General features: G+C 44.5%; 2 protein-coding genes across 2 annotated transcripts in view; both read left to right on the top strand.

Annotated features, from left to right (window-relative positions):
- LOC139407105 (cation-independent mannose-6-phosphate receptor-like) overlaps positions 1–20,929 on the top strand; it is a 37,893-nt gene extending 16,964 nt beyond the window's left edge. Inside the window, exons 21-48 of the mRNA XM_071150502.1 lie at positions 316–417; positions 520–694; positions 865–1,038; positions 2,189–2,338; positions 2,650–2,825; positions 4,929–5,016; positions 5,137–5,346; positions 5,467–5,597; positions 5,708–5,811; positions 5,940–6,070; positions 6,255–6,451; positions 6,534–6,660; positions 6,866–6,997; positions 7,304–7,566; positions 8,217–8,432; positions 8,583–8,732; positions 8,922–9,080; positions 9,209–9,410; positions 9,645–9,797; positions 9,906–10,140; positions 10,276–10,412; positions 10,700–10,817; positions 11,233–11,379; positions 11,937–12,121; positions 12,366–12,552; positions 12,779–12,922; positions 13,055–13,124; positions 17,289–20,929. Coding sequence (XP_071006603.1) covers positions 316–417; positions 520–694; positions 865–1,038; positions 2,189–2,338; positions 2,650–2,825; positions 4,929–5,016; positions 5,137–5,346; positions 5,467–5,597; positions 5,708–5,811; positions 5,940–6,070; positions 6,255–6,451; positions 6,534–6,660; positions 6,866–6,997; positions 7,304–7,566; positions 8,217–8,432; positions 8,583–8,732; positions 8,922–9,080; positions 9,209–9,410; positions 9,645–9,797; positions 9,906–10,140; positions 10,276–10,412; positions 10,700–10,817; positions 11,233–11,379; positions 11,937–12,121; positions 12,366–12,552; positions 12,779–12,922; positions 13,055–13,124; positions 17,289–17,723 — 4,698 coding nt within the window. The 3' untranslated portion in view covers positions 17,724–20,929. The remainder of the gene's footprint in view (positions 1–315; positions 418–519; positions 695–864; positions 1,039–2,188; positions 2,339–2,649; positions 2,826–4,928; positions 5,017–5,136; positions 5,347–5,466; positions 5,598–5,707; positions 5,812–5,939; positions 6,071–6,254; positions 6,452–6,533; positions 6,661–6,865; positions 6,998–7,303; positions 7,567–8,216; positions 8,433–8,582; positions 8,733–8,921; positions 9,081–9,208; positions 9,411–9,644; positions 9,798–9,905; positions 10,141–10,275; positions 10,413–10,699; positions 10,818–11,232; positions 11,380–11,936; positions 12,122–12,365; positions 12,553–12,778; positions 12,923–13,054; positions 13,125–17,288) is intronic.
- A 578-nt stretch (positions 20,930–21,507) lies between these two features.
- LOC139407104 (solute carrier family 22 member 2-like) lies at positions 21,508–24,840 on the top strand. The gene is given in 12 exon segments (XM_071150501.1): positions 21,508–21,930; positions 22,046–22,149; positions 22,373–22,527; positions 22,742–22,808; positions 22,810–22,905; positions 23,009–23,123; positions 23,269–23,369; positions 23,503–23,717; positions 23,813–23,921; positions 24,152–24,264; positions 24,488–24,587; positions 24,738–24,840. Coding segments are annotated over 12 exon segments (1,701 nt in total).
- Positions 24,841–25,496: the final 656 nt, after the last annotated feature.

Genomic DNA, 25,496 nt, shown 5'->3' with positions numbered 1-25,496 from the left:
CTGTTACATTCCACATCAACTGGATGCATTATAGTGTTTTTCATGATGTCTAACCTAACATAGCAGGTGTAAAAGAAATGCCTGAGTGCGGTTTCTTTCTAGTAACTGTCAGAGGAGGTTCTCTTCACTGTTCAACCAATCCAGTAAATGTGGAGGAGTTAAGATGGAGTTTCGCTTTGTTAAGGCCAAAAGCGGAAGTTGCGTCACAGGCTCTCTTTCCATTTCCCCTAAATGGGCGCATGATGTCTGTAAGGACCTGTTAGATTGGCCGAGGTCTCATCAATAATTTTTCTTGACCGTTCTATTGTATGGCAGACCTGCTCTGTGAGGGATCCCAATACTGGCTTTGAGTTCAATCTGCTTCCTCTGGCCTCCAAGACTGGCTACAAGGCTGAAGGCAATGGGAAAACCTTTGTGGTAAGTCACAGTCAAGCACTCTCAGTGTTGTGGCCTCAGGTAATAGCAGAAATTGTGAATAATGTGCATTTTCCAATCCATTTCCCCGGGCTTTCCCCCCAGGTGAATATCTGTGGCGAGGTGGCAGAGTGTGGGAAGGACCAGGGGAAGCCTGTAGCTGGGTGTGAGCTGGACAATGGCCTGGTTGTTGGTCCTGTGGGAGTGGAGAGATCTCTACAGTACTCTACTGATGGTCTGCTCACACTCACATACAAAGGAGACATGAACAAGCCTACAGGTACATTCAATGGATCCAACCATCATCACTCACTAAGGGCTAACCCTGGGGCTCCATTAGCATTGTTGGAATATGGAAGTCTGAACAAAATGCATGTTGTGACACTAAAGTCAGGTTATGAATGTTTTAGTCTGAGCACTAACTTGTTTCCTCCCTCTCCCCCCCCCCAGGCACCAGGGACACCTTCACCATTAGTTTTGTTTGTGACCAGGACGCCCACCTCGGCACTCTGAAACTGGTCCGAGAGGAGCTCAGCTCGTCCACACTCGTCACACACGATGTCTTATTTGAGTTTTCCACAGCCCTGGCATGCATCCCTGCCCCTGTGGACTGTCGTGTCACTGGTAGGAACAAAACTGTTACGGCAGCAGTTCCCAAACTAGGGGTCGCAAACCCATGTGGGGTCCAAAAAACATATTTTGTATACATTTTTTTTATCTCAAAATCATTGTAATGTGGTTAACCTTCAAAATCTAAGATTTGTTTTTGTATTGAAATCTAAAATATACAATTCCACCATAGAGAGACCTTAAATGGTGGGAAAAGGCCGCACTTGACCGATTAATCATTCCGATTCAAGCGCAAAGTCAAGTGGGGCCTCTCAAGCTGTCATGTGACCGAATGCTGCAGACAATGGTTTCACGGGTCACTACAGAGGACTTTTGGTTCCTGACTCAAAGGGAATAATACCCTGCCTCCTCCCACAGAGCGTTAAAACCCCATGGTACCCTTCGCCAGCTCATATCTGTGTGAAGCTGGATTCAGATCTAAGGTCTGCATTAAAACCAAGTATCAAACCAGTTTGGATGTGACAGCAGAGATGCGGTGCGCACTGTTGACCACGCCCCCTGACTTTGAGAAGCTCTGACGCGACATGCATCAAGCCACACCCATCTCATTAGTGGTGGTAAGATAGTGGTGTTTTCAAGACATCTAGGTCAAATCGTGACATCAGTGATCTTCAGGTCAGAACTTTAGAAAAAGACACGAGTTCCCGAGTTGGAATTCCGAGTTCGATGACCGTTCAAAACGATATTTCCCAGCGGGAGCTTGTTTTTTACGAGTTGTCTTGAATGCTCGGAAGTCTGAGATTTCCTAGTTCCCAGTTGTTTTGAACGCGGCATTAGAGACATGTTAGACTAATTTGCAATTGACTGTCATAGCCCCACATTAAATGTACTGTATGTGATAGTGAGGTGAGAAGACAATCAGAAATACTGTTATAATTTTTAGCATTTGACTACCCAAATAAAAAAGTGAACACTGGCTGTTAGTGACATGTTTCTTTCACGTGGTTGGGATCGCTTGAATTTTGAGAACCCCTGTATTAATCTCTTCAAAACGGTATCGATGTCTTCAGTATGGCTCTAACGTGGCATATCATTTTATTCACTTTAGAAAACTCTGGTCATACAAATGGGTCTTCATATTCATTGAAAGATATTGTTCAGCTTCTCATCCTGGATTCACAGAGTGGTTGTTCTACTCTTTCAGATTCCCACGGTAACGTGTATGACCTGAGTCACCTGAGCAGGGACAGTGACGACAGTCCCTGGGTGGCCATCGACACGTCTGAGCAGGCCAAGAAACGCCGCTTCTTCATCAACGTGTGTAAACCTCTGCCTCCAGTCCAGGGATGCCCCGGTGAGCCGCATGCAATTAGCCTATGTGAAGGCCAGGCAATGAGTCATCGCTTGGCCTTTACGAGGATAAAAAGGGTGCTGTTCCATCCGTCAATCAGTATTCATTGATGTTCAGCTTTTGCGTTTGACTACATGCATGTGTACAGTATAGAAGAGTGTTTAAGTGTTTCAGTCAGACTGTATACTAACAGATGAGTGTCTTGTCTTTTTATACGTTTGTACCACGAAGGAGTCGATTAGTTTGTCTCTCCATGTGTGAGGTACTGTCCGTGTTAATGCCGTCCTTTGCTAACTGTCCTCCTCCGTCTGCAGATGTTCTCCTGGGTGCATGTGGTACCTTGGAGGGTAAAGGTGTAAACCTGGGTTACATCCAGTCCAGCCCCCAGGTGGCCTCTGACGGCTCCATCAGCATCGTCTACCTCAACGGGGACCGCTGTGACAAAGGCCACCACTCCACACGTATCATCTTCCAGTGTGACGACAACCCTGTGAGTGACCTACACTTGCTCTCTATGGGAATGCTCTTCCATGTTATGGCCGTAGAGTGGCAAGAATCTGTTTGAAATGTTACTTATCGATGTTGCTGATCCCATTTACCATATATGTTCCTTCCTAATCCCTACAGTACCAGTCAAACGTTTGGACACTGTTAGAGGAATTAAATTCCTATATGTTTAATACCCAATTAAATTAATACACTCAGCCCATTTCTAAGGATTTGTAAGAAACTAATTTGCATAAAATGGACGGAGACCAGTCTCAAAATCGAGCACTAGCGTTTATTCTCGAGAGTACTGAACATGATACATGATACCACAGGTTATAAACTGAAAATGACGTCATTAGGTTTCGAACTGTCCCGTCTCTCCTCCACTCCGGTACAATGGCAGTATAGTTCTCAAGCCACCCTACATCGTCTCCCACCAATTTAGATAATTTATGACCAAGCCAAGGTCTTCCTGTGTAGATAAGCATTCTAGCCAGTCTGACGATACGTTAATTCGTTTCTACCAAGGAACAGACAGTCATTGTTCTAATTCTTGATTATAATTACACACATTATATTAAAATAAAATTCATACATCTATACTGTAACATAATAGTATTCTGATTAGTCAGTCCTGATTGAAATGTATACATAATTAGTCATTATTGATAAAAAAAATCCCTTAACACACCTACTCATTCTAGGGTTTTTCTTTATTTTTTACTATTTTCTACATTGTAGAATAATAGTGAAGAAATAAACTATGAATTAACACATGGAATCATGTAGTAACCAAATAAGTGTTAAACAAATCCAAATATATTTGCCTTGATGACAGCCATTCTTTGCCTTGATGACAGCTTTGCACACTCTTGGCATTCTCTCAACCAGCTTCACCTGGAATGCTTTTCCAACAGTCTTGAAGGAGTTCCCATTATGCTGAGCACTTGTCTGCTTTTCCTTCACTCTGCAGTCCAACTCATCCCAAACCATCTCAATTGGGTTGAGGTCGGGTGAATGTGGAGACCAGGTTGTCTGATGCAGCACTCCATCATTCTCCTTGGTCAAATAGCCCTTACACAGCCTGAAGGTGTGTTGGGTCATTGTCCTGGTGAAAAGCAAATGATAGTCCCACTAAGCGCAAAGCAGATGGGATGGCGTACCACTGCAGAATGCTATGGTAGCCATGCTGGTTAAGTGCCTTGAATTATAAATATATCACTGACAGTGTCACCAGCAAAGCACTCCCACACCATCACACCACTTCCTACATGCTTCACGGTAGGGAACCACACAAGCGGAGATCATCCATTCACCTACAGTACTCTGCGTCTCACAAAGACACAGAGGTTGGAACCAAAATTCTCAAATTTGGACTCATCAGACCAAAAGACAGATTTCTACCGGTCTAATGTCCATTGCTCGTGCTTCTTGGCCCAAGTAAGTCTCTTATTCTCATTGGTGTTCTTTAGTAGTGGTTTCTTTGCAGCAATTTGACCACAAAGGCCTGATTTCACGCAGACTCCTCAGAACAGTTGATGTTGAGATATGTCTGTTACTTGAACTCTGTGAAGCATTTATTTGGGCTGCATTTTCTGAAGCTGGTAACTCTAATGAACTTATCCTCTGCAGCAGAGATAACTCTGGGTCTTCCTTTCCTGTGGAGGTCCTCATGAGAGCCAGTTTCATCATAGTGCCTAATGGTTTTTGCGACTGCACTTGAAGAAACTTTCAAAGTTCTTGAAATGTTCTGGATTGACTGACCTTCATGTCTTAAAGTAATGATGGACTGTTGTTTCTCTTTGCTTATTTTAGCTGTTCTTGCCATAATATGGGCGTGGTCTTTTTTCCAAATAGGGCTATCTTCTGTATACCACCCCTACCTTGTCACAACACAACTGATTGGCTCAAACGCATTAAGAAGGAAAGAAATTCCACGGTTACTACATGATTCCATATGTGTTATTTCATAGTGTTGATGTCTTCACTATTATTCTACAATGTCGAAAATAGTAAAAATAAAGAAAAACCCTTAAATGAGTAGGTGTGTCCAAACTTTTATCTGGTACGGTATATTTTTCATGTTTGGTTCATTTACCAACAGGGCTCTCCTGTATTTGACCGTCAAGACGGCTGTGAGTATGTGTTCATCTGGAGAACCTCCGAGGCGTGTCCTCTCACCAGTGCTCAGGGTAGGTTTTGGAGGAGGAGGCTGCCATGTTTTGTGTCCTGGCTCTGGCTAAGACTGGTACTTTTCTCCACCAGTGTCATCATCGTGCTTAAGGTAACTCTCCTCTCCCTGACTCCTGCAGGTGAAAACTGTAAAGTCAAGGACCCCAGAAGTGGCTACATGTTTGACATGAGTTCCCTGTCAGGGAAGGACTACATGGTGAAGAGTGGCCAGTACCAATACCACTTCTCTGTCTGCGGGGGGCTTAAGAGAGGGATCTGCACACACAAAGACACAGGAAGTGACCAGGTGTCAGCCTGTCAGGTGAAAGACAGCACCCACAGAATTGCTGGTATGTAAATCTGTCCAGAAATATCTTGTGTTGGTTCAACTTCTTTATAAAGCTTTGATGTTCTTTTGGTAGTAAATTGATAAAACCTCTGAGAAACGGCTGGTTGATTATTCATCACAGGGATGGCCTCACAGACTCTGAGCTATGTTGGAGATCAGATTGTCCTCAACTACACTGGTGGGGAGACATGCCACAAGATCTACCAGAGATCCACAGAGATCTACTTCTCCTGTCATCCTAAAATGAACCCTGTGAGTCGAAGTGAAGCTACAGAGCAAACGTGTAATATGACATCTATGCTCGTCCCAAAGTGTTTGTGAATGTGGGAGTTACTGGCTTGTTGTGGTGTTACTGCCTGTAGGGGGTGCCAGAGTTCATCAAGGAGACTGCGGAGTGCACCTACCTGTTTACCTGGCGTACTGCTCTCGCCTGTATCCCAGTCAAGACTACCAGCTGCTCCCACCAGTATGGATAGTCCTATTCCATTCTGGGAGCTCTCTTCCCAACACAACCTCCTCTTCCTCCCAGACAATGACTAGTTCCCCCTTTGTCAGTTATTTCCGACTGACTGTTTGGTATTTTTCCCCACACAGAGATTCTAATGGGAACTCGTACGACCTCTCCTCTCTGGCACTGGACTCCAGAAACTGGGTGGTGGAGCCCAGCACTGGGAAGCAGGAGCGCTACTACATCAACGTCTGCAAGTCTCTGGTGCAACAGGGGGGTAAGTGCCTATCCTCAACACCAGCATCCGTTATATGAAGGACACTGGTGGTTCCTGTGTAGTTTTAATTTCCCCATTTGTGTGAACAAACATCAACCTTCTCGTAAAGTCTTCAGTTTGAATGTGGTGCAATTATGCTCGCCTTCTGAACCACGGGATACATATTTCTTTCCTCATGTTGTAGGCTCCTGGAAGTGTCCGTCCAACGCAGCGTCCTGTCTGAAGAGCGGGGAACACTATGTGAGTCTGGGAGAGGCCGAGTCGGCGCCACAGTGGGACCAGAACATCCTGGTACTCAAGTACACCAACGGAGAGATGTGTCCCGGTGGACAGAGGAATAAGAGTACCATTGTACGCTTCAAATGTGACCGGGACAAAGTGGTAAGGGATCATAGACATCACACACACACACACGTAACACAGGCTGAGTAGACTGAACATGTTTCTCCCGTCCCTGCCCCAGGACTCGAGGCCTACACTGATAACGGCCATAGAGGAGTGTGTCTACACCTTTGTGTGGTTCACTGCAGCCGCCTGCCCCCTCAACAGCACCCAGCACGGAGACTGCAGAGTCACCAATCCAGTCACCGGTTAGTCACACTGCCTGTACTAGGCCATGTTACCATTCTGAAAAGGTATTTGCATTAAGTATGATTAACATGGGGAAATACCAGCCTTCTCGTAGGATCTCAGTGCAGTCAGGCAGGCCACTGCAAAGAGTTAGTGAGCAACTTCTCCATGTGCTATTGTTTTGTTTTGACACCTGTCTGTACTGTGCTACCCTCCTGACCCCAGGCCACCTCTTTGACCTGAACGGACTAAGCCAGGAGGGAGGCTACACTGTGTACGACAACCTGGACCATTGGAAGATGTTCCGGCTCAACGTGTGTGGGGAAATAGCCAACGCAGGCTGTGGACCAGACACCGGTACAACAATGTTATATCTCACAGGCTCTGGTTTGGCTGGGAAATCTCTGCCCCTTACTGGTAAAATCCTGATTCCCACAGCAATCATTTAACAGTCGTGCCAATGTCAGCTGGCCAGCAATGATGAGGTCACTGAGCCATGGACCAGACACGGGTCCCAAGACAGCTGTTTAAAGATTAAACCCACTTTTAAAGAAGATGGTGGTTCATGCAGCTGGGTTATGTAATGGGCTTTGGCTCTGCATAAAATGTAGTCCCTATTGTCTTGAAATGTATCAACGAATGGTTGTTTTGATGTGTGTGCAGGTGTGTGTATCAAGGAGACCAAGAGTGCTCTGAGTGGTGGGCGGGCCAGCAGGGAGCTGTCATACCTGGACCAGGTGGTGGAGCTAACCTATGAGGGCGGGGCTGTGTGTGCCGCCAACCCCGCCCTCACACACAAGAGCATCATCAGCTTTGTGTGCAAGGCCCACGGTGAGGCCAGCACTGGGCCGGTACTGGTGGACTCGGACAAGAACACGTGCACACACTTCTTCTCCTGGCACACGCCCTTGGTGTGTGAACACCAGGTAATGACCGGTGGCGCTTCCCAATTCCAAAACAACCCGTAGCCTCCTACCCCTTAAACTTAGTAGATCTGAAAGAATTGGATAGATGTAGCCATTATGGCAATTTGCCTTTTGATACGCTAGCTGGAATTTCTTCAACCGTGCTTACCAGTCATGCCATACAGATCAGGCAACCAGTGAGTCCTTGATGTAGAGTCATTTCAAACAAGTCAGTGTGCTGCTTGATAAAGTAGCAGTGTGGTAGACATCAGATAGAGGCCCCATCTACTGTAACTGATCACTGAGGCTCACTGTCTGTGTTGACTAACTAAACTAAGTAGTTCATGTGCTATTTACGTAAATGACTCTACTGTTAGTTACCACTATGAGGTGGAAGAGAAAAGGCTATGTGAATACATCATGTTTAGTCTGCTGAATGGTAGACCATTAGAGATTACTTGTATGTTGAGTTTAACCTGACATATAGAGGTGTACAAATCTTAACAGCTGTCAATTTTGCATTAGAATTGGTTTACTGTGATAGGTGTATTATATCTGTACATTTTTGTAATAGCGACTTTAATATTTAAACATCAACTTTGCTGCCTGAGGTATGCCTTTTGTCCTTGCTAGCCCCCTCGTCTGTCTCACAATCGTGATGTGTTCCGTAGGTCAAGTGTTCAGTCCTGAACGGCTCTACCCTAATCGACCTGACCCCTCTGATCCACGTGACGGGCTACTACAAAGCCACCAACGAGGACCTGGTGGACAAGGGCCAGTCCCCTGACTTCTACATCAACATCTGCCAGCCCCTAAACCCCATCCCTGGGGTCACCTGTCCCCCAGGGGCCGCTGTCTGCATGGACCCCTACCAAGGGCCCCCCATAGTGAGTCGACAAACACAGAAACATGCGCGCACACACACACACACACACACAGCAGAAATTAACACTCATCAATAGTATTCCGTCTTTGTTTACAAACCAACATGTTCAATTATATATTTCCCTGTGTCTCTCTCTCTCTCTTGCTAACAGGACATTGGTCGAATCACCTCCGGTCCGGAGTTCAACAGCGTGACCAATGAGGTGTCAATCACCTTCAACAGCACCACCGCCTGCCCCTCTGACCCCACCCAGAACTACACCTCCACCATCATGTTCACCTGCCAGAGGGGCCTGGAGCTGGTCAGTACCACATCAGTGGCACAGATGACGTGTCTGTATATTAGAGACTTCTCATTGTCTTGTTTTCTCTCTTGTGTTGAAATAGTTTTCCTCTAAAATTAGGTTTGGCGTCTTGGAAAGCTTGTGCATGTTTAGTCTTTGTGGTATTAAAGCCACTCTCCTGTCCTGTCCCCCCCCCCCACCCCCCAGGGCTCACCCCAGATGATCAGGAAGCACAAGTGTATGTATGTGTTTGAGTGGGCCACTCCCGTGGTCTGTTCTGACGCCACGCAGACCAAAGGCTGCACCCTGACAGACTCACAGCTGCAGTTCACCTTTGACCTCTCACCCCTCTCTGGGGAGATTCAGGTGCGTAGACCTTTTTATATATGCGACCTCTTACCCTCAACATATCTACATGTTCTGTTCTACTTAGCTATACGTGGAAAGTATTACTTTTTCATGATGCCTTTTCATCCATTGTCTTTCTCCTCCAGGTGCCTGTCGGCTCAGAGACCTATAAGATCAATGTGTGTGGGGAGGTGGCAGACCCCCGCTGTAAGAACAGTGCAGTGTGTGTGCAGTCGCCGGGCGGATCAGCGTTCTCCTACGGCATCAGCCAGGCCATGACTATGGACTACAAACACGAGGAGCAGGCTGTCATCATGCAGTACGGAGGAGGAGACGTCTGCCCTCCAGGTTAGACAGGCTATCCTCAGTACCACACCCTGGTGTCTATGGGCAAGTCAAATGACAACCTTCATGCCATATATATTGCACAATGTTTGTCCAGTGTAGCAGTGGTTTATAGGGAATAGGGTGTCACATAAGAGTGCAGCCTGTAATGCTTTGATGTTTATCAGCCTGTTGTTGTGCTGTATCTCATAGGGAAGCTCGTTTGGGCCTTATATGGTTTCCATTTCTCCATTTCAGTGACTGAGAATGAGGAGGTTTGCGTTTTTCCCTTCAACTTCCTGAAGAAGTCGTATACGGTGTGTACAACCAAGGGCAGGATGGACGGGAGACTATGGTGTGCCACCACCAGTGACTTTGACAAGGACAAGAAATGGGGATTCTGCGTTCACGGTAATGACTGTTGAAATGTGTGTAAAAAAAGAAACTATTTTGAGTGTGTGTCTCCTAGGGGCTCTGGGCGTAGCTGTGCTCAACTCTACTGTGTGTGTTGTGTCTCAGTGACAGGGAAGAGGCAGTCGTCCATCCTGTTCACCTGTGACCAGTCAGCCGGCCATGGCACCCCACAGCTGCTGAGTGAGACTGGGGGCTGCGCTGCCACCTTCCAGTGGAAAACCATGGCTGTGTGCCCACCGAAGAAGATGGAGTGTAAGCTGGTGAACCAGCACCAGACCTTCAACCTGCGCACCCTCTCCTCTCTCACCGAGCCGTGGAAGTTCAGCCACAACAAAGCAGCGTATGTTTAGCTTTTCCCTACTGCTTCTCTTTCTCTCTCCTCCTCTCCCTTTCTTCCTCTCCCTCTGTACCACTTGACGAGGATTGAAAATGCACAGTAGTGGTTAGGCGCTAGAAAACATTTTGCTATCTCCAGGTATTACATCAACCTGTGCCAGGGAATCCATGGGGGCCTGCCAGACTGCCCCGAGGGCGCCACGGTGTGCCGGAAGACCAGCGATGGGAAGACCCAGACCCTGGGCCTCGTCTACACCCAGAAGATGGCAGTCTCTGGTGGGTTTTACAGACTTACTTACTGACACTTACTTCAAGATGTCATGTTTGTGTAATGAACTGAAACGTCTTACGTTCTTCTTAGGTTTGTGTGTTTTGCTAGGAACCCAGTAATATCAGTCCTGATACTTATCCCCTTTAAGGAACCCAGTAATATTGGTCCTGGTAGACTTATCCCCTTTAAGGAACCCAGTAATATTAGTCCTGGTAGACTTATCCCCTTTAAGGAACCCAGTAATATCAGTCCTGGTAGACTTATCCCCTTTAACCAACCCTCCTTTTCCCAGATAAGAAGATCCTAGTGAGCTACGCTATGGGAGACACTGTGTGTGGGAACGGCCTCCAGGCCAAGACAGTGGTCCAGCTGACATGTGGTCCTAATATAGGCCAGCCCAAGCTGCTGAGGTGAGTGAGCTGTGAGTAGCTAGCATGGGAGAGCTTCCTCTTCTGTAATCTCTTTGTGACTTATATAACCAACTTTTATTGTTGTTGGCTATTCAGCACAAACAGATCTGGGACCAGGTTACCTCTCCTACAGAGGAAAGCCAACTGGCCTCGAGCCAGCAAAATGATGTAGCCATGTGAGCAAAATAAACCTGTATCCAACTGAATAACAATAGGAAAAGTTACTGAATGTTCAAGTTGAAAATTGACCACTTAAAGGTCATATTTAATTATCTAGTTAAACTTTTCCATCTCTCATGGTTTCATTTGTCACTCTTTGAAGGATGTTTGTTAACTCTCACTGTACCACACACATACTGTACACACACACACACACACACACACACACTCTGTGTCTCTGTCTCTTTGTGCCTAGCGTGGATGATGCCTCGTGTGAATTCGTGCTGGGCTGGGAGACGCGTGCAGCATGCGCTGTTCAACAACATGAGGTGGTGATGGTCAATGGAACCATCAAAGTCCCCGATACAGGGGCCAACTTCAGCCTGGGGGCCCTCTACCACAGGTGAAACCTCTCATCACCAACACAGTTCAATCAACTCACTTTGTCACAACAATCCAGGCCAATTATCACATTCACGCTTCAGATCCACTAATGAGGATATTGACATACAGGAACCATCATTCAGCCAGAATTAAACGATCTTATGTTGAAACCTGTTATGAGTCAAGTTCATGTGCTGGGCCAAAAACCTGTTTTTCTTCAGGTCATTGAGGTTATATATTGCAAAACAAGCTTCTTAGCATCCAATCGGTATCACATAACGACCTCACTTGCTAAATTAATGCAAACTCAAGTCGGGAGTGCCTGTGAATGGATTCACATCAGGATTTCCTGAACCCAGACAGAGCGAGATCACAGGTCAAAGCCTCTTATATCAGATAGACAGAACTGCATGAACGTCTATCACAACAACAGTGGGCCTCCTCGGACACAGTTGAACCTCTCTATGGTTGGAACAGGGAACAGAAAACATTTATCAATGTACTAGAGGAAAGATGAAATAAGCCTTTTATAAACGTACTCAGACCAGGTTTTTTGTCCCCCTGTCCACTCTGTAGGCTCTACCAGGCCTCTGGGGACATCCGCGCCAACGGGGACAAGTACATCTATGATATCCAGCTGTCAGGCATCACCAACAGCTCCTCCTCCAAGTGTCTGGGGGCCAACATTTGCCAGGTGAAGATCAATGGAGACCACAGGAGGAAGATCGGCTTCTCCAGCAAGGCCAAGTACTACATCAAAGGTAAAATACATACGTGCCAGACACAGGTTTACTCCAAAGTGGTCTGGGCTTTTGGGTAATACAGTGTGAGTGGTTTGGGGAATAGTTTTGATTGTCCTCAGTGTCTCACCTTGCGTTTTATTAAAGATTAAACGGATTTCAACATCACTCACAAGATACAGTACTTGGCAATCAAGTAATGCAACAAGCGCACTCCATTAAGCTGCTTGTGATTGACAGATGGACTCTCTCTCTCTCTACTCAGATGGTAATCTGGACGTGCTGGTCCCATCTGAGTCTGTGTGTGGGCGGGACAAGTCCACGATGGTGTCGTCGGCCATCTTGTTCCACTGTAACCCCTCAGCAGGAGAGGGCATCCCAGAGTTCCTGTTGGAGACGGATGGATGCCAGTACCTCTTTACCTGGCACACCGCCACTGTTTGTGGTCTAGTGTGAGTCGACAACTCTTTACACACGGACATCAGGGTAGTGTTCAGTTGTCTCGATACAGGGGAAAGGGCTTTGAAACAGAGGAAGTACTACCTAAAGTTGTCCTATAAAAATGCTACGATTTTCATCTTACACTTTAAAGCTCTTTCTTCCATTCATTGAATTGGACTTTGAATTTGAATGAATGATGCTGTATAAAGTAAAAAAATTTTCTGGTGTGCCATACAGAACCTCCGTGTCCAAGAAGACTACTGACGATGGAGGGCAGGACAGTACAGGCTTGTCTGGAAGGAGACGGGCAGTCCTGAGCATGCTATTGGTTGTGGTGGCCATCTGTCTGCTGGTTCTGCTACTGCACAAACGAGAGCGGAGGTAAGAGATACCTACCATTCTTTTCCTCCCCGCAGCTTTGTACTGTTATTACAAAATCTATATGTTTGAAAACAAAATATAGAAAAAGCTCCTCTATAATCTTTTCCTAAATCTCAAATGTTCTGTTTCCAGGGAGCTGGTGATGCAGAAAATCACTGGATGTTGTAGGAGAGGAAATCCTGTCTCTTATAAATACTCAAAGGTATGCATGCTAATAAATACTATAGTACACCAATCAAATCAACATAGCTATGTACTTCCATAGATGTCAAATCCTGATGTATGGCCTATGGGAGCTACACTAGGGTGTCGGGGTGGGGAGTTGTTTTACGACCTGCTGCACTAGAAGCTAGCATGAGCCACTTTATCCTATTGTTCTCAGGCGTGAGCTGCACTTTGAAATCTTGAAAATGGAACCCGAAGCATAAGTTAGAGCAGTACGAGTCTCTTGATAAGCCGGCGCATGCTCTGCAAACGTTACACATCCGGTGTAGCTCCTACGTTAAATCACAGTATGCTATAGTTTCTCAGCCATTGATTCTATGTCAATGTACAGTCGTGGCCAAAAGTTTTGAGAATGACACACATATTAATTTCCACGAAGTTTGCTGCTTCAGTGTCTTTAGATATTTTTGTCAGATGTTACTATGGAAAAAAAAACTGACGTATAATTACAAGCATTTCATACGTGTCAAATGCTTTTATTGACAATTACATGAAGTTGATGCAAAGAGTCAATATTTTCAGAGTTGACCCTTCTTTTTAAAGACCTCTGCAATCCGCCCTGGCATGCTGTCAATTAACTTATGGGCCACATCCTGACTGATGGCAGCCCATTCTTGCATAATCAATGCTTGGAGTTTGTCAGAATTTGTGAGGTTTTGTTTGTCCACACACCTCTTGAGGATTGACCAACAGTTCTCAATGGGATTAAGGTCTGGGGAGTTTCCTGGCCATAGACCCAAAATATCAATGTTTTGTTCCCCGAGCCACTTAGTTATCACTTCTGCTTAATGGCGAGGTGCTCAATCATGATGGAAAGGGCATTGTTCGTCACCAAACTGTTCCTGGATGGTTGGAAGTTGCTCTCGGAGGATGTGTTGGTACCATTCTTTATTCATGGCTGTGTTCTTAGACAAAATTGTGAGTGAGCACACTCCCTTGGCTGAGAAGCAACCCCACACATGAATGGTCTCAGGATGCTTTACTGTTGGCATGACACAGGACTGATGGTAGCGCTCACCTTGTCTTCTCCGGACAAGCTTGTTTCCGGATGCCCCAAACAATCGGAAAGGGGATTCATCTGAGAAAATGACTTTACCCCAGTCCTCAGCAGGCCAATCCCTGTACCTTTTGCAGAATATCAGTCATTCCCTGATGTTTTTCCTGGAGAGAACTGGCTTCTTTGCTGCCCATCTGGACACCAGGCCATCCTCCAAAAGTCTTTGCCTCACTGTGCAGCCTGCCTGCTGTCATTCCTGAGCAAGCTCTGTACTGGTGGTGCCCCGATCCCGCAGCTGAATCAACTTTAGGAGACGGTCCTGGCGCTTGCTGGACATTCTTAGGAGCCCTGAAGCCGCCTTCACAACATTTGAACCACTCTCCTTGAAGTTCTTGATAATCTGATCAAATCAAATTTATTTATATAGCCCTTCTTACATCAGCTGATATCTCAGTGCTGTACAGAAACCCAGCCTAAAACCCCAAACAGCAAGCAATGCAGGTGTAGAAGCACGGTGCCTAGTAAAAACTCCCTAGAAAGGTCAAAACACAGCCTGGTTCCTCTCTAGGTTTCTTCCTATGAGGGGTGGCCAGTCCTCTTCTGGCTGTGCTGGGTGGAGATTATAACAGAACATGGCCAAGATGTTCAAATGTTCATAAATGACCAGCATGGTCAAATAATAATAATCACAGTAGTTGTCGAGGGTGCAACAGGTCAACACCTCAGGAGTAAATGTCAGAAGGCTTTTCATACCCGATCATTGAGAGTATCTCAACCGCTCCTGCTGTTTCTAGAGAGTTGAAAACAGCAGGTCTGGGACAGGTAGCACGTCCGGTGAACATGGTTCCATAGCCGCAGGCAGAACAGTTGAAACTGCAGCAGCAGCACGGCCAGGTGGACTGGGGACAGCAAGGAGTCATCATGCCAGGTAGTCCTGGGGCATGGTCCTAGGGCTCAGGTCCTCCGAGAGAGAGAGAGAAAGAGAGAATTAGAGAGAGCATACTTAAATTCACACAGGACACCGGATAAGACTGGAGAAATACTCCAGATATAACAAACTGACCCTAGCCCCCCGACACAAACTACTGCAGCACCACTGAGACAGGAGGAGACACTGTGGCCCCATCCGATGATACCCCCGGACAGGGCCAAACAGGAAGGATATAACCCCACCCACTTTGCCAAAGCACAGCCCCCACACCACTAGAGGGATATCTTCAACCACCAACTTACCATCCTGAGACAAGGCTGAGTATAGCTCACAAAGATCTCTGCCATGGCACAACCCAAGGGGGGGGGGTGCCAAACCAGACAGGAAGACCACATCAGTGACTCAACCCCCCCAAGTGACGCACCCCTCCTAGAGACGGCATGGAAGAGCACCAGTAAGCCAGTGACTCAGACCCTGTAATAGGGTTAGAGGCAGAGAATCCCAGTGGAGCGAGGGGAACCGGCCAGGCAGAGACAGCAAGGGCGGTTCGTTGCTCCAGTTTCAGTTCACCTTCACACTCCTGGGCCAGACTACACTCAATCATAGGACCTACTGAAGAGATGAGTCTTCAGTAAAGACTTAAAGGTTGAGATGGGTAGGCAGACCATTCCATAACAATGGAGCTCTATAGGAGAAAGCCCTGCCTCCAGCTTTTTGCTTAGAAATTCTAGGGACAATAGGAGGCCTGCGTCTTGTGAATGTAGCGTACGTGTAGGTATGTACGGCAGGACCAAATCGGAAAGATGGGTAGGAACAAGCCCATGTAATGCTTTGTAGGTTAGTAGTACAACCTTGAAATCAGCCCTTGCCTTAACAGGAAGCCAGTGTAGGGAGGCTAGCACTGGAGTAATATGATTTTTAAAAATGGTTCTAGTCAGGATTCTAGTAGCCGTATTTAGCACTATTTAAGTTTATTTAGTGTTTTATCCGGGTAGCCGGATAACCTAGAAGTGACAAAATAATGGATTCATTTTTCTGCATCATTTTTGGACAGAAACTTTCTGATTTTTGCAATGTTACGTAGATGGAAAAAAGCTGTCCTTGAAACAGTCTTGATATGTTCGTCAAAGAGAGATCAGGGTCCAGAGTAACGCCGAGGTCCTTCACCGTTTTATTAGAGACGACTGTACAACCATCAAGATTAATTGTCAGATTCAACAGAAGATCTCTTTGTTTCTTGGGACCTAGAACAAGCATATCTGTTTTGTCCGAGTTTAAAAGTAGAACATTTACAGCCATCCACTTCCTTACGTCTGAAACACAGGCTTCCAGCGAGGGCAATTTTGGGGCTTCACCATGTTTCATCGAAATGTACTCCTGTGTGTCATCCGCATAGCAGTGAAAGTTAACATTATGTTTTCGAATAACATCCCCAAGAGGCAACATATGTAGTGAAAACAATAGTGGTCCTAAAACGGAACCTTGTGAGGAACACCGAAATTTACAGTTGATTTGTCAGAGAACAAACCATCCACAGAGACAAACTGATATCTTTCCGACAGATAAGATCTAAACCAGGCCAGAACTTGTCCGTGTAGACCAATTTAGGTTTCCAATCTCTCCAAAATAATGTGGTGATTGATGGTATCAAAAGCAGCACTAAGGTCTCGATAAATAGTTGATTTAGGTGCAATCTTACTGGCAGCAATATCCTTGCCTGTGAAGCCCTTTTTGTGCAAAGCAATGATGACGGCACGTGTTTCCTTGCAGGTAACCATGGTTGTCAGAGGAAGAACAATGATTCCAAGCACCACCCTCCTTTTGAAGCTTCCAGTCTGTTATTCGAACTCAATCAGCATGAGAGAGTGATCTCCAGCCTTGTCCTTGTCAACACTCACACCTGTGTTAACAAGAGAATCACTGACATGATGTCAGCTGGTCCTTTTTGTGGCAGGGCTGAAATGCAGTGGAAATGTATTTTTGGGATTCAGTTCATTTGCATGGCAAAGAGGGACTTTGCAATTATTTGCAGTTCATCTGATCACTCTTCATAACATTCTGGAGTACATGCAAATTGCCATCATACAAACTGAGTCAGCAGACTTGGTGAAAATGAATATTTGTGTCATTCTCAAAACTTTTGGCCACGACTGTTGGTGTGGTGAGTTCCCAGTGCTAAATCTCACCCCTGTCTGTCTTGTCTGTCCCTGCAGGTGAACATGGATGATGAGGGAGGGGAGGATGAGATGGAGTGGCTAATGGAGGAGATTGAGGCCCCAGCCATGTCCTCCCGCCTGGGGAAGGAGCACCAGGAAAACGGCCACATCACCACCAAGCCCGTCAATGCCGACGCCCTACGCTCCTTTTCCCTGGAAGAGCAGGAGGACAGCGAGGAGGAGGTCTTGTCCGTCCCCGGGGTTTGCGTCCTCGGTGGCCGGACCACCCTGCGGCCCTCAGGATCCAGGACCCGCTCCTCGGGGCCCCTCCGCAGTGCCCTGTTGGAGGAGGAGATTGACGAGGACCTGGTGGGGCTCCTGGGGGACGGGGGCAGGAGGGGTAGGGCCAAGCCTTGCCGTAACAACAGACCCACCCAGAGGAAACAACAAAACCCCCAGGATGACAGCGATGAGGACCTGCTGACAGTGTGAGGGACTCTCCATCCTCCCCCTGTCCACCTAAACTATTATCTCTCTCCTCTTCTCTCCTCTCTCTTTGAATGTCTCCACACAACGATGACAACGCAAGAAAGCAGAAACCCTTAGAGGCTTGTTGTTTTTTCTAAAGAAAACGATGCATAATGTCTGTTGGCTGTTTTACAGTTTTAAAGAGCAGATTTGTTTTTGTCCCCTCTTCAAAAGAAAGTTGATTCCTTCCTGATGACAAATGGTGTTTTCATCAAATAATTGTATTTGGACTATTTGATTTAGTTGATGTACATAGGTAATGTTATAAAGTGCCTTCAGAAAGTATTCATGCCCCTTGACTTATTCCACATTTTGTTGTTACAGCCTCAATTCAAAATGGATTATAAACACACAATAATGATCAAGTGAAAACATGTTTTTAGAAATTTTAGCACATTTTTGGAAAATGAAATACATACTGTAATTGGACAGGGAAATGTGCGATACAGAGTTTTATTGGACAAGTTTAAAAAGATTGACGTTTCGGACTTCAATGGCCTTCTTCAGAAGAATCACAAAGGGAATGTAATATGGAAAATGAAAACTTATTGACTCAAAACATTTCCGCTTGTTATGTTTAATTAATCGTAAACATTTCTAAAAACATAATTCCACTTTGACATAATTGTGTATTGTATGTAGGCCAGTGACACAAAGTCTCAATTTAATCAATTTAAAATTCAGGCTGTAACACAACAGAATGTGGAAGAAGTCAAGGGTTATGAATACCTTCTGAAGACACTGTGCATATATGGATTTAAAATTTGTCACTTGCATTTTCCAGAGAATCACTTATTCACATTTTAAATTAATTTTGTGGACTGATTTTCACGTTGAATCTCTATACTGCTAACCTTGCAAGGTTTGGGCATGAAAAACCTCTTAAGTTATTGGGGGAAAAAAGGGACTGGAAACTGTGGTGCTCATTTCATGAATCATAGCAATGGTTAATAGGATTGTTGGGCTGTATTATTCAGAGATCCTCAAATCATTATGGGGTTTTGTACTTGCGCACCAAATATGCATCACAGGCACAGCTAGTTGCTGTATCTGTTAAGTGCTAAACATTAACTCTGCTTCTAGAGCAGGGCTATTCAACTCTTACCCTATGAAGTTCAGAGCCTGGGTTTTCTCTTCAACCCACTTGGTCTAAATTAGTCCCTGATTTAGAGGGGAACAATGAAAGAATTCAGTGGATCTAGCTTCAAGGTCCAGAGATGAGTTTGAGGGTTCTAGATGTTGCCTTGTCAAAGTCATGACCTAAGTTTATTTGAAAAGGGAAGTTTTCTGTCGAGCTACAACTCCCCTTTTTGTCAAACTGCATGTGCTATCCCTCATAAATGGAAGTAAGGAAAGCTGTAGTGCCATGATGAAATGTATTTGTGAGCTTGAGATCCCCTTTCAGTCTTGCTCAGCAGTATCGATCCCATGCAGTCTCTACTGCAGGGGTGTCAAACTCATTCCATGGAAGGCATCGTGTCTGGGTTTTTCCTTTCAATAAAGACCTAGACAACCAGGCGAGGGGAGTTCTTTACTAATTAGTGACCTTAATTATCAAGTACAAGGGAGACAGCGAAAGTCCGTAGGCACCCGGCCCTCCATGGAATGGGGTTACAGCGGCAATCGCAGTGTGAGTATTTTTCTTGGAAAGTACAGTGAGTTACGAAGTATTGGGACACATTTTTGTTGTTGTTTTAGCTAAGTACTCCAGCACGTTTAGAAGTTACCGCACTTTTTTGTACATAGTCCCCCCATTTTAGGGGACCAAAAATATTGTGACATATTCACTTGTGTGTATTAAAGTATTCAAAAGTTTAGTGTTTAGTCCCATATTCCTAGCACACGATGGCTCTACAAACTTGTTGGATGCGTTTGCGGTTTGTTTTGGTTGTGTTTCAGATTATTTTTTGCCCAATAGAAATGAATGGTAATAATGTATTTTGGAGTCACTTTTATTGTAAGTAAGAATAGAATATGTTTCTCAACACTTCTACATTTAATGTGGATACTACCATGATTATTGAGAGTCTTGACGGGATCGTGAATAAAGACAAATTACACCCCCCAAAAAATGCTAACCTTCCCTGTTATTGTAATGGTGAGAGGTTAGCATGTCTTGGGGGTATGGTATTTGGGAAAATACCCTCAAATTAAAGCTGACAGTCTGCACTTTAACCTCATAGTCATTGTATAATTTCAAATTCAAAGTTTACAGAGACAAAACAACAAAGTGTAACACTGTCCCAATACTTTTGGAGCTCACTGTATGGATTATTTGAAATTAATTTAGCATTTGTCAGTTGGCATATATATACACACACACACACACACACACACACCAGTACACAAACCACATGTACACAGGCAGTCACTAATTCTACTCTCATGTATCTTTAGTTGGGACAATGTCTCATAAATGTCATTGGTACAGAACAGTAATGAGAAAATGCTTTTGAAGTGGAACTCACCTCACTAACAAGTCTGACTATATGATTCTTTGACAAAGTTCTCTCTCTTAGACTGGACTTCAAGTCAGACTTCAAGATGGAGAGTTTATTTGTAATGCCAGTGTTTTATCACTAGTGTTGAAGCTAATATTCACACCGTAGCAAGCGGCCGGCCACATAGCGACCTTATCCAAAAAATGATGGTTCACCTTTCAGGGTATTAAGGTTTGTACACGTTATTAATAGGAGAAAAGTTTTGCCGAGGTGGTCCTCCCCGCAGCAGAAGAAAAAGCTTCACAATATTTTCCATGTTTTTTTTAAATCACATTTTGTATTTATTTTCATGTTTCCACACCTCCAAGATCATGATTTGAATTTGTGACATAACTGCACAAGGGTACTTTGATATGGGGAAAGAGCACTTACTACTGTACCTTCTCTGGAGCGATAGAAAGTCATCCTGTGTGGTAATGATGCAACGAGTAATGCTTGTTGCATCATGTCTAGCTCTGCTGTAAGCACCAAAGCACGTCTGCTTGGTTAATTTATTTGGGTACGAAACATGGGGAAGGGGCTCCTTGAGCTCCATTCTGATGAGGTGATTTTGTTCTTGTATGTTATGTTCTCAAATGTGTTTTAATGCATTTTTCTGTTTTTCATATTTCAAATGTAAAAAAAAATATTGCATTATTTTAATAAATAAAGAGATCAGCTGTCTGACAGTTTAAAGAGTAACATAATTTATCACTTCCAGGATTGTGGAGATTTTTTGAAGGTCAACCGTTTGACCTCAACACATTGATGCATGTATTAAACAGAACCTCAGAAGTCTGTACTGTACACCAGTACTGTTTGTTTCTAAGTCACTACACGTTTCCCTATTGTAATAAATCACTGAGGCCTCACATGGCAAACTTGAGGTGGGCCTACATTGCTGTAAGACCAATCATTATTTTGACCCTGTTGCTTCTAAAACTCCCCAAGACCAGGTAATCAAGCAAGTAAACAAAGAGAAGTATAAAAACTAATGGATATCCTTTGTGGTTTGTGATGGACCATCAGTGAATATGTAATTGGATTGGAAACTTTACCAAAAACCAATAGCTAATCATTCTAAAATGATGTTCAAAGTTCCCCTTGTCTGCAGCCTGCTCTAGTGAATATGTCAAAACGCGTTGTTGGTCACTGGTAGGTCGAAGGTCAACTTCTCTGTTGGACCCTTGATGTCTTCACACAGTTAAAAACCCTGCACAGGTCCCTCTGCAGTCACAAATGTCTTTGAGACCGAAATAACTGCTACCATGTACTCATACACTTTTGATGACATCCTAGAGGAGGCGGGCAAGTTCGGCCGATCGCAGAAGCGTATCTTTGCCCTGCTATGCATGGTCTCCATGCCATGGGCCGGTGTCTACGTAGGTATTGTATTCCAAGGGTTCACCCCAGAGCACTGGTGCAGAGACTCAGGGGTGAGTCAGATCCGGAAGAGCTGTGGCTGGAACCTGATGGACACTAGAAAGATCACGGTCCCGGTGGTCAACACCTCAGGAGTGTTGGTCCACAGCCAGTGTGAGCAGTATGAACTGGACTGGAATGCTACGGGTCTGACATGTGACAACCCAGAGTCTGACCTCACTGACGCCCTCCGCAGCAAAGCTCCCATGACCTCCTGCAAGGAAGGATGGGAGTATGACTACAAGGGGAGACAGTCCTTTGTGACAGAGGTGAGAACTCCATGAAATATTCCTGAAAATGTTCAAGACATTTAATTTAAATTGGATGTCAGAACAAAGAACAGATTAAGATGGCAGTAAATGACAAGGTATTTGTTCATTTCAGTTTGACCTGGTGTGTGCTGATGCCTGGGTGGTGGACATGTACCAGGCTACACTCAACGTGGGCTTCTTCATAGGGAGCATAGCCATTGGATACCTAGCTGACAGGTAAGGAAGTCTATGTGGATGGTCAGACAGAAGATCCCACCAGTGCAGATGTCTTACTGACTTTTAGAAGGACTTAAAAACAGCAAAGTGAAGGGAAATGGACTTGCTAAAAGAGTGAACCCTGAATCAAAGAAGTAAACTTCTGAAATACTGTATGTGCGGAGATGGAAACATGAAATTTGAATTTACATCCCCGTATTTACCTTCTTCTCTTTCATTTTAGATTTGGCAGAAAGGCGAGCTTCTTGGTGTCCAACCTCTTGAATGGGATTTTTGGAATTCTTGTGGCATGGTCTCCAAATTGGGTATCCATGCTGGTCTTCCGAGCATTATATGGCTTCGGTGTCAAGGGAGGCTGGGTGGCTGGATATGTTCTGAGTAAGACAACATTACTTACTTAAACAATGTCTAAAATTGTAATTTTACATTTCAAGTTGTAGTTTTACATATTTTAGGTGTAATATTTACATTTCAAGTTGTAGTTTTGCTCTTGTGGAGATAATATTTCAGCTTCATGTCAGAAGCGACCTCACTTTCCCTATGTATTCTCGGGGTCCTGTCCTCATGCCCTGCTTCTCTCCCCTCTCCTCAGTCACTGAGCTGGTAGGAGTAGAGTACAGGAGGACTGTGGGAGTCGTCTACCAGATGTTCTTCAGTGTTTCTCATCCTGCCCCTCATCTCCTACTTCATCACAGACTGGCGCTGGTTGCAGGTGGTCATCACTGCACCTTATATCCTCTTCCTGTCCTACTACTGGTAAGACCTGGAACTGCCTCATACTGTAGATATTCAGGTATATTTAAGTTTATGTTTCATGTCTTCAAGCTTTTTATAATGAGTTTTTTGTTCTGGCTTCCAGGTTTATCCCGGAGTCTCCAAGATGGCTTCTCTCTCAGCACAATGCAAAGAAAGCTGTGGAGATCACTGAGGCAATAGCGAAAGAAAACAAGAAAACCCTCTCCAAGAACATTGAGGTGAGAAATTACGGCTGAAATTAGTAACTGAAATGTAGTTTAAAATGGCTCACATTTGGCCATTGTATCTTACAGATACTCAAAGATGCCATTTCATGGTAAAGTAGGTTGTATTGTAACTTACATAATACTACTGTACTTACAGACGATGAGAGACGACAATGCCGATACCTCAACCGCCTCGTTCATGGACCTAATCAGAACTCCAAAAATGAGAAAACACACCTTCATTCTTAGTTTCAACTGGTAAAATCTATTCGACAAACAGCAAGAACATTACTGGAACTTTAATAGCCTTATTAGTCACAGCTCACAACTATAATATTGCCTTTACAGCCACCGTAGACCCCTCAGTAAATAACTGGTGTCTTTCTTCCAGGTTCACTAGTGCTGTCGTCTACCAGGGTCTTATCATGCGTCTAGGAATCCTGGGAGGAAATGTCTACATTGACTTTCTCATCTCTGGTCTGGTGGAATTCCCTGCTGCCTTCCTCATCCTCTTTACCATCGATCGTATCGGACGGCGTCTTCCCTTTGCCACAGCCAACATTGTAGCTGGAGCAGCCTGCTTCATTACTGCCATGATCCCTGAGAGTGAGTCTACGATAACGTCGATGTCAAATGGCAATGACCTGCCTGGTTTAATTTGTGTTACGCTTTTCTCTCATTGTTCTTTCTCGCACATACAGCCATGTTCTGGTTCAAAACAGCGGTGGCCTGCATAGGCCGGTTGGGCATCACCATGGCTTTTGAGATGGTGGTGTTTGTGAACACTGAATTGTACCCTACGTTTGTCAGGTAAGAGTAACCCGCAGGGCTTTTGAAGACAGTCAATTCAGGAAGTAAACTGAAGTAACAATTCAAAATTTGAAAAAAAAAACGGCTTCCAATGACTTGTCAATGACCTGAGGAATAGAAGCTATTTATTTTTTCTATTAAAATCCTTCCCTGAATACTGACATTACGCATAACAGAAAGTTTAGTTTAAAGCTGAAATTCCAGACAGCGACAGTTGTTTCCATCCTCAGGAACCTGGATGTGTCTGTGTGCTCCACTCTGTGTGACATCGGAGGCATCGTGGCCCCGTTCCTTCTCTACAGACTGGCTGCCATCTGGCTGGAGCTGCCACTCATCGTCGTTGGTACCTAATTACAATGTTAGAAGATGATTATACACATGCGTCAGTAATATTTTAACACAGCAACGCTGTTGAATCATGTACTGTGCCAGTATCTTAATATCTTGAGCTTGAAACTAATACTTTTGGCTAATGTAGCCTCAAGCACAGCTGTTTAGGGAATGTTTTCTAGATACAAGCAGGCACTCATATGCTGATGGTGATTTCTTTGTGTTGTACAACACAGGGGCCCTTGCGTTTCTGGCTGGAGCTTTGGTCTTGCTATTGCCTGAGACCAGAGGTGTGCCACTTCCTGACACCATCGATGACATTGAGTTTCCAGAAAAGTGAGATTTCTAACCATCAGTTTCTATTATTTCTACAAGTGACTGTGTTGAAACATCATGCTTTCAAACAGTAAGGTTAATATTTCAATAAAATGTCAGCGGTGAGCAGTCTATTCATTGTGTATGTATGTGTTCCTCTTACCGTCTCAGATGCGAAGAAAAAGCTCTGAGGAGTAAAGAGCTGAGGAGGAAAGAGATGATAATGCTCTTACCCACCGCCACGATGACCAACAAAGAACCCGAGACTGTCTGATTCCTTCCTGGGAACTTCACGTTTTTGTGATGAAAGTATGAGAAAGTAGTGATGAGCAGTATTTTATTATTTTATGTTAAAATGACCTGTTTGTTTCATTTGTTGTCTCTAATACGAATTAAGGATTTCCTTCACCTTTACCATGTCTCCTGGTTTTACTTATCCGTTAGTTACAGTATGATTTTCCTCTCAGATCATGCGCTTTGTTTTTTTTATCGTGTGTTTAAAGCAATTTACAGATTTTTTTTATCGTGTGTTTAAAGCAATTTACATCTTTTTTTTGGTCCTCGTTTTTGCCCAAGCTTTTTTATAAATGTTGGTAATATTGTCGTCATATACAGGTCATTCAGAAAGTATTTAGACCCCTTCCCTTTTCCCACATTTTGTTACATTACAGCCTTATTCTAAAATGGATTAAATACACATTTTTCCTTATCAATCTACACACAATACCCATGATGCCAAAGCGGAAAAATAACAGAAATACCTTATTTTCATAAGTATTCAGACCCTTTGCTATGAGACTCGAAAGGTGCATCCTGTTTCCATAGATCATCCTTGAGATGATTCTACAACTTGATTGGAGTCCACCTGTTGTAAATTGAATTGATTGGACATGATTTGGAAAGGCACACACCTGTCTATCTATATAAGGT

Source organism: Oncorhynchus clarkii, chromosome 4 (genome assembly GCF_045791955.1).
Source record: "Oncorhynchus clarkii lewisi isolate Uvic-CL-2024 chromosome 4, UVic_Ocla_1.0, whole genome shotgun sequence".
Classification (NCBI taxonomy): Eukaryota; Metazoa; Chordata; class Actinopteri; order Salmoniformes; family Salmonidae; genus Oncorhynchus; species Oncorhynchus clarkii.
Note: the sequence above shows the minus strand (reverse complement) of the source record. Positions and strands in the feature narration are given on the sequence as shown.